The sequence below is a fragment of the Protobothrops mucrosquamatus genome, unplaced genomic scaffold (genome assembly GCF_001527695.2).
Source record: "Protobothrops mucrosquamatus isolate PMUCROS unplaced genomic scaffold, P.Mucros_1.0 scaffold24, whole genome shotgun sequence".
Classification (NCBI taxonomy): Eukaryota; Metazoa; Chordata; class Lepidosauria; order Squamata; family Viperidae; genus Protobothrops; species Protobothrops mucrosquamatus.
This window is the reverse complement of record NW_015386409.1, coordinates 1,863,244-1,872,291: the sequence shown is the minus strand read 5'-3', so window position 1 is coordinate 1,872,291 and position 9,048 is coordinate 1,863,244. Positions and strand designations below refer to the sequence as shown.

At 37.0% G+C, this 9,048-nt stretch overlaps 1 protein-coding gene across 1 annotated transcript in view; it reads right to left on the bottom strand.

Moving 5' to 3' along the window:
• Window positions 1-9,048, bottom strand: part of EPS15 (epidermal growth factor receptor pathway substrate 15) — a 58,082-nt gene that overhangs the window by 20,508 nt on the left and 28,526 nt on the right. The window contains exons 12-14 of the mRNA XM_015810908.1: window positions 7,703-7,788; window positions 2,940-3,012; window positions 604-765 (exon numbers count right to left, since the gene is read on the bottom strand). Of these exons, the coding sequence (XP_015666394.1) occupies window positions 604-765; window positions 2,940-3,012; window positions 7,703-7,788 (321 nt within the window). The remainder of the gene's footprint in view (window positions 1-603; window positions 766-2,939; window positions 3,013-7,702; window positions 7,789-9,048) is intronic.

Below are 9,048 nucleotides of genomic sequence, written 5' to 3'. Positions count from 1 at the left end.
AGCCGGCCGGGGAAAGCCGCGGCCGGACGGAGAACCGCCAAGGATTTATTGACTTCCGGGAGGGGCGGGTCCCAACTGCCGGGACACTTATAACCACAGGGCAATGGTGGCGGGGTAACAGGGCGCAGGGCCAATGAGGAGCCCTGCGAGGGGGCAAGTCCCATGAGAGAGAGAGAGAGAGAGACAGAAGTGCAAGTGCCTCTGTCTCTCTCTCTCTCTCTCTCTCTCTCTCTCTCTCTCTCTCTCTCTCTCTCTCTCATGGGACTTGCCGGAGGGCCGTGGGAGGACCGCATTTATATAGAGCAGGGAGGGCTGCTCGAGGGCCGGATTAAACCGGGCCGCGGGCCGCAAATGGCCCGCGGGCCGGACTTTGGACATGTCTGCTCTAAACCATGTAGCACAACAGAGTACTAACAATAGTCCAACAATTCCCATAGCAATGAAATCAACAATGATGTCGAGGGGGGATTCATTTTTAATAATTTATTTCCACGCCAATCTCTTTATACAAGGAATCCCCAAGTATATACAACATGTATACAACAGTCCCAGTGAAACAATGCAGAAAATGCAGCTTTCTACAGCTGAGGTAAAAATACTCACTAGATCAACTTCTTCTGTACATTTCTGCCGTATCATACTAAGCTGCTCTTCCAACTTGGCTTTCTCCTCATCTAGCCCATTCAGGATTTCTTCTGCCTCCTGCTTCTGAGTCAAAAGGTTCTGCAAGTTATTGCTCTCCCTCCTTACTTCATCTTGAAGATCCTGAAAAGTGAAAAATACAGGCTTGCATTTCTTCTTAAAATATGATGTTGTAATGATTGTATATGATAATGATTTTAACTTTGTGATGTAAGACGAAGGGGACAGGATGTGAACAGGTAGGTATGTATTTGAAAAATTGGAAAATAAGAAAACAGTCTCAGCACACATACTTTGCAAGGATTATCATGAACAAGGCCATATGAAATTTATAGGATACACACAGAAAAGGACAAAGGTAAATCAAAATAGAGGTTGGAAGGGTATGAGAAAGGAATGAGTTGGATAAATGGAAGAAAAACAATACTTGACCAAAACTACTGAGAAAATTTGTCTTTTAGTAACAAATGTAGTGCAATTCAGTGGGTGGAAATAGCGGATAGGAAACTAAAGGTAGAGAATAAAATGTTTCCCAAACTGATGTCTGTTGGCTATTGCTCGGTATTATTCATAAGAGTGGCCCAGAAACAGGATGACTGCAATTCATCCAGTGCTACCTAAAATCTGTATCCAAAGACATTGCTAAGATATTGCAGTATATAAGCATCTATCAATGAAATACAATACATTTCAAAATTTATCAACAGTAAAAAGGTTCACACAATTTCGATTGCTTCTTGACCACAACTTTCAATATCACTAACAGAATTAAACTTGATTAAACTTGTGGTATTTCATATCAATTTGAATGTGAAATGTTTTTAACTGGAAGCAAGACTTGCTTTGACAATTTGTTTTATTATGGGAATAAAATGCTAATTTCAGAGCAGATCAAAGCTTTCTAGTCACAGAAAACAAAACACGGGCCATTTCAACTTCAGAGTGGGCTGTTCTGAAATTAGAATAAAAGTTTCAGCCATTTTTATTTTAATTATTTTAATCACAACTAACTTGATTATTCTGGTAGAACACTTGGGTTCTGCTATATTGTCATTTTGTAAACATTCCTATTTTATAGTGAGGATACTGAACATTTCACTCCTGGCTAAAGTCCTTGGGTATAAAGACATGACAAAAATGTATTATAATAAATTTTTAAAAATCATATCTTGTAAAGTGTCAATGTCTTCCCAGAAATGCATATAAAGCAAACCGCTTATGTTGCCTGGATTATTTCTTGGAATGATTGCAAGAAATGTAATATTTCTTGTAATCTTAATCTAATATTAATCTAACTACAGAAATAATTGTACAAAAACAAGCTGTTCATCAATATATAATAGAGAACATTCAAGAGAAACCATTCATTTATTTCTCTGTTGAAGCCTTTCTTCTAAATTTTAAAATTCATTTTCCATGAGGGAGGGAGGGAGGGAGAGAGAGAGAGCGAGAGAGAGAGCGAGAGAGAGAGCGAGAGAGAGAGAGAGAAATTTCCAGAGCCAAATAAATTCTGGGCTCTGTAGTCACTTCTTTGGTGTCCTAGGGCAAATATTTTAGAAATCATTATTGAACAGAACTAAGTCATCCACTGAAAGAAATAATAAAAATCATACATGGGAATTATTTTGCTAGCATTATATGAAATCTTAAGATATATCAACACCTGTAGCAAAACCGTTAACTAACTAAATAGCGTTATATAAGTTGCTGCTTAATTTTGCGTGATCAGCAAACGGCAGCATAAGCAACAAAATACTGGTTAAGAATAAATTAAAAAGGCTCCATCCAAAAGAACTATTATGCAGTCTTTAATAACAGGCTGCATTTTGCTCTGTATTTGTTTCTGTTACAATAGGGATCAAATGATTCTGTAAAAGCTTAGGATGCATGATTCATTTATGCATGCATAAATCTCATCTGGATTTACATTTAAGCACTGAGAGAGATTTTCAACTTAAAGGAAAATCTAAAATCCAGATGCAAATCCTTGTTCCTATCACGCAAAAACCTGAAGCTGTTATTCATAGCCACCGTGCTTGCATTCTAACATCATTGCCAAAAATTGGCATCTAACAAAAATGCTGCATTTCCCCCCTCAGCCTATTTCCCAAGTAATATAGACATTCATGTAATTAACCATGTCAATTTCAATCCCTAAGCTAACAAATATATTGATCACAATGAGAACAAATCCTAATAACATACCTGCTAAAAGGCTAATCCATTCACTGAAAGACATTTTTTTTCAATAACCTCTATTTATATCAACCAAATCTGAAAATTCAAATGACAATTACCTGGACCTCGTTTGCCCTCTGGTTGATTGTCTCTCCTTTTTCCTTCAGGTCTTGCTCCACATTGTTCTTTTCCCTAGAAGACCAACAAATAAGGCAGGAATATTTAAGAACATCCGTTACGCCAGGCACAGTTATCCAACCCCCTAAACCAGTCTCTCTTTTTAAATGCATAGTTAAACATGTAATTTTTATAAGACTGATTTCGTTGTTTGAGAAAGAAAAGCCAAAAGGAATGTCCTACGTAGGTCAAATATTAAAATATAAAAAATGTCTACTCTCCCAGACATGGATAGGTGGAAATGACAGCTTAAAGAGAAAGCAAAGGGGAAAGGGGGAAAAAATCAATGAAATACTGTCTTCAGTGATCTCACTGTTGCTATGGAACAACGGTCTGGCAAAAAGAGGGAGGGACTGCATCAACTCTCATATACTTAACCCTTCTGGAACTAGAATTGCATGTACTGTATGCAAGAGAGAAAGCTGTGTGCTAGCTCTTTTTCCCCCCCCTATAAAAATACTAAGGTTTGTGTTACTTGAAGCATAAAATCTTAAAAATAAGCTATTGTCTACATTTTTTTTCCATGCCTTAGGACGCTGCAGCTTTCATCAGGTTTTCAGTCACGGAATGAATGTGGAAAAACCACAAATGTAACAGTTCAATTTCACAATCCTCTTTGTACATTCATTCATTCATTTATAGAAGCTTTCATAAAGCTTATGCTACATCAATTCTACAGCAGTTTTTTTCATTCATTAACAGTAAATCAAACAGGAGACCATGTCCTTGCTTTAGCTTAGTGTACCCTTTTCCAAGGGCTAAAGATGTCTCCCAACTAAACAGCACCTTTGGATTTAGCTAGATTATTCATGCATCCATTTATACATTGTATTTATCATTCACACAGGCTATTTCTAGTATTACCTTATTAATCGCCTGATCACACACTCTGAATGTCTTATTCTACACCTGCCACCATTATTTTCCATGTTGCTGAAAAATTATACTAAAAGCAATACTGTTAAAGCCAAACTCTCGTATATCAGGAGTTGCGGTTACCTGTAACACTGAGCCACAATGTGTGTGCGGTGGAGTAGACATTATTATAAGCCAAAACTAACAAGCCGTGTTGCGGCTTTGAAAAATGAACATAGCCTATATCTAGATAGTGGAATAGCAGGAAAAGACACATAAATCCTTATTATTATTGAATTCAACTATTATAACGCTTTCATAGTGTCATTGAATATGCAAAATCAACTTTTTTTTTGCCTTGGTTAAAGAAAAGTTAATAAATGAACACTGAATGCATTCATACAATGTAAGTAATACATAGACAAACCTGCTTCAATGCAAAAAAAATGCCAAGTTATTATTAAAATCCAGTAGTTCTTAAAAAATATTTTAAGTTGGCTTTTGAAGGCAATAAGCATAATTGTGCCTGCTTTATTACTGACATACCATAGTGAATACAGCAACTTGAAAGGCTGGTTTTAACTTACCTTTTAATCATTTATATTTTAATCATTATATTAATAAAGTGCTAACCAAATTTATTTGCTGGGACTGATATATCATTTTAATGTACAACAATAATGCCAGTTTGGCCTAGTAGTTAAGGCAATGGACTAGGAGTAAGAAAACCAGAGTTCTAATCCAGCCTTAGGCACAGAAGCCAACCAGATGACATTGGGCCAATCATCCTCTTCCCCCTAGTCAACCAGGTAATGCAGTCCAAGTAATATCTCAGTGCCCAAAGAAGGGAAATGTGTCCTAAGATGTTGCCTAAAAAGCTTCATGAATTTGTTCATACACATTTCACCAGTATACATGCCCAAAACAAAAAGTCAATAAAATGGGTGAAATAATAGTTTCCCAAAATCTTTCTCTCCTCCACCCACCTCCCAAATACAAAATAATGCACACAGAATCAAACACTTCATTAAAAAAATTCATACTTCAAAAACAAAACAAAACACCAAAATCCATATTTTAAAAAACAAGTTACTGTCCCCAAAGTATTTAGGAGAACATCTACGTATCAGAATAAGAAGTGGTGATAAAACACTGCAAATCATGGTAAAAATACATTTTGATTTAATGCTACAGAGAATCCTCTCCAAAGTCTGCCTTGCTGCCTCATTGTGGTGGTGGTGTATTCACTGAAGGGATGAGCAAATAATGCTCGGAGTACACACTAAGAGTATATACTCTCACCAAGGTCATCCAAGGCATGAAGGTTGTCTTAACTGCTTAGCTAAATAGAAGCAAGCAGGCATCTGTAAAAGGGCACCAATGATACAAGAATATATTAGGGTCAAATGATTACTTAATTGACAAAATAAATCCATTTCCAACAAAATGCTAAATCATATGAGGGAATTTTCCATAGCACTTTTGCCCCTAAGGCCTACTGAAAAAAAAAACAGTTTTAATGGATCTTTAAAATCCAGCAGAGTATCCCCAATCTTTTTTCAATTGTTCAAATTTTCTGAAAAATGAGAAAGATTAAAATACTACACATACACACCAGTCAACAGTCTAGTGTTTCAAATCAGACAGTCTTCTTCTTCTGTATTTTATAAACATTCATTTAGCCAATCCTCATGCCATAAAAATTAACATTGCTGGGTAGATTCCAAATATGAGGATCACAGCTAAGAAGAACATGCATATTTTTAATACAGAAATGATCCAGAGTCATATTAGCAATTCTGCTGCTGCCAACCCAAAATGCAACAGTAGGGCCAGACCAGATTGTATGGATTAATCCTCTAATTCCTAAGATACAGTGCATTCAGATAAAGTATTCAGACCCCCTTCATTTTTGTCAATTTTGTTATACTACAGCCTGATTCTACAGTTATTGAAATTCATTTTTTTTCTCATTAATCTGCAAGGCACAGATCTAGGGAAGGCTACAATAAAATTTCTGCTGCACTGATGGTTCTTAAGAGCACAGTGGCCTCCATAATGCTCAGATGGAAGAAGTTTGGCACAACCAGGACTCTTCCAAGAGCTGGTTGCCCAGTAACTGAGCAATTGGGGGAGAAGGGCCTTAGTAAGAGAGGTGACCAAGAGCTTGTTGCATCATGCCCAAAAAGACTCCAGGCTGCCAAAGGTGCTTCAACAAAGTACTAAGTGAAGGGTCTGGATACTTATACCAATGTGATATTTCAGTTTTTTCTTTTTAATAAATTTACAGACATTTCTAAAAGTCTGTTTTCACTTTGTCATTATGGGATACTGAGGGTAGATTAATGAGAAAAAAAAATGAATTTCAACACTTTCTGATTGCACTGTGTATCTTCAAGAGCAGACTAATTTTAACTAAAAAAAATTTGAACAATCTGAGGCTTCAAAAACACATAAAGCATTTCATTGTTGTTGTTACCTAAATCTCAATTCTAAAATTACAGAAACTAATTTCATTTTGTATACTGCAATGTTCCAATTGTTTATCAGGACAAGATATTCCCATTCATTATTTCAAAGGACACATGAATAAGTAGTATCAATTTCATCAACATCCTTCAAAGCAGGATTACTGGTTTAGGAGCCAGGAGCTGCAGTTAATCCCTCTAGAATGTCTAATGGCATTGGAACTTCAAGCAGCAATAGCATCTGGATCAAATAATCCACAGAAGAAATGCTTAATTTGAATATAGTGCCAAGAAGTACAAATTGTTCCAGATAATCCAAATACTTTTGGAAAAGACACAGCTCAGGAATTTAAACAGTTTATGAATCAACCCAGTTGCTGTATAAAAGCTTTTGTTATACATTTCAGAATCAGATACCATAGTAAGATAAATATTTAACGTCTGCATGAAAGTGTCTAGTGAGGTAATCTATTGACAATGGGTCAGGTACCAACAGTATAGTGATACTCAGATGTATATTTTGAGCCTTAGTTAACCAAATAATGCAATCCAAGTAATATCCCAGTGCTTGAAGATTGATAGGGAAGACTGGATAGGGAAGAACACTTAAAAGAATAAGCTCAAACTCACCCTTAAAAGAATAAGTGGCTATAGGTACAGTACATTGTTCGCTTGATGCTGGTGATTTTCAATTGCTGATCTGAATGGTTCTCCCTCATACCAAGCTGGTGCGTAATGTGGGCCTTTTTTCTAGGTTCACAACTCCTATCCATAAGCAAGTGGCAGTTGTGTCAAGAGGGCCTTTGCAGAGTCATCTGGTGTGCCAACTGAGCTGTTTCAGGGACTGGAGTCTTCTCACAGTCATTCATACCTTGATCACTTTAGGTGTGACTATTGCAATGTGCTCAACATGAGGGTCCCCTTGAAGTTCACTCGGAAGGTGCAGGTGGTCCAAAATGCAACCATGTGAATAGTTATGGACAAAATTCAATACAACCACGTAACACCTCTGCTGCATGAGCTGCGCTGGTTATCAATACGCTTCTGGTTGCAATTAAAGATGCTACTTATCACCTGTAGAGCTGTTCATAGCATAGGACCTGGCTATCTGAGGGACCACATCTCTCTCCTTACTTCTGTCTATCCTGGAGGATCTGACAAAGCAGGCATATTTCATGTCCCCTCTGCATGGTGCCATCTCTATGGAATAACCCACTTTGATCAGAGTTTTGGACTGCATCAAAAGTACACATTTTTAGACAGTCTTTAAAAAATTGGCTTTTCCCCCAATCTATGCTCCATGGAGCAGCTCTTATAAATCTAAATAATAAAACAAATATTAAAAAATCACTATAATTGAAGTGTACATTTCTTTGACTTACCTTTGAAGGTCAATTATTTCATTGCTTAAGGAATCTAACTCTTTGATTGCGGAAAAATCTGCTATAGAATTTGGCCGTGGTAAATTCTGAAAAATAAACAAGGAAATGTGGCCTGATTCTACTTGCCTCCAGAACAAATACTCTGATTGTCTTGGTGGGGAAAAATTAACTGGCTTCTAATTTAAGATCAAAGAAAATGTACAGCCTATTTTTTTTTAAAAAAAAAACTCCAAACGTAAAGCTTACTCTTCCATAAGCTCCAAACAGAAGGTGAGCTTCAAAGGCTAAGTTGAGTTTCCTTTGATTTCATCAGTTTTTGAGATGATAAAACTATATAACATAGCAATCAAACAGACTAGTCCAGGGGTGGACAATTAATTTTCCCAAGGAGCCACATGAAAAACTGGGGCTGATGTGGAAGGCTGAACCAAGAGCTCTCAGCTGTGCCTCCAAAGATGTGCTTTGACCAAGGCGGCAGTGGGTGGCCAAGCTCAGGTCTTCTCATGCAATGACTACCTCCACCTCCTCAGATTTCTCCAGAGGGGAGTGCTGCACAGTACAGAAAAGCACTTTCTCTTCTCGCCCTCCTGCAGCTGGCCAGCTGACTGAAGGACTGCAAAGCAATGTGCAGAGCTGGATCCGACTTGACTTATTCTCCCACCCCGTGGCGTACTTATGAAACATTTGATTTCCAATTTCCAACTGACTTCATGCAGGCCGGACAGAGACAGCCAAAGGGCTGGCTGTGGCCTAGGGACCATAAAATATCCAGATTTGGACTAGTCTATATTTATATCTACTAGTCTACATTTATATCTACTACATAGATATAAATGTGTATGCTTCAACAGTTTTCCATAATACCTATACTGACTCATTTATTGGCAATGAATTCTCCTTGATAATTGTTTTCTCTCAGCTGAGAATTTTTGTCATATTTCTGAACTTGCAATAGTAAGCCACATAGTTGCACTTGTTAATACATATAATTCATTGCACCAAAGACACAAGGATATGTGATATTTATTTCCCTTTAAGAATGTGAAGCAAAGGGACAAAGCCTAATTTTCAATGAAGAAAGACTTCTGCTTGTAGAATCACCTTTTTAAAGGTGCATGGTCATTCATTTTTATTTTTCATATTTCAGGTTTAAATCTTTCTGCAACTATCAACAGCATAATTACAGCCTCATTATAGCTTAAGGCTTAGTGTGTTCATATATATGTGATATTACTCGTCTGTGTTAAGACTTCACAATTCATGTATTGTCTGATAATAAAATTAAATATTCAACTGAGGTATGCATCTCAAATTCAGGGCATATATTTAAGCCCAAACAACTGTGA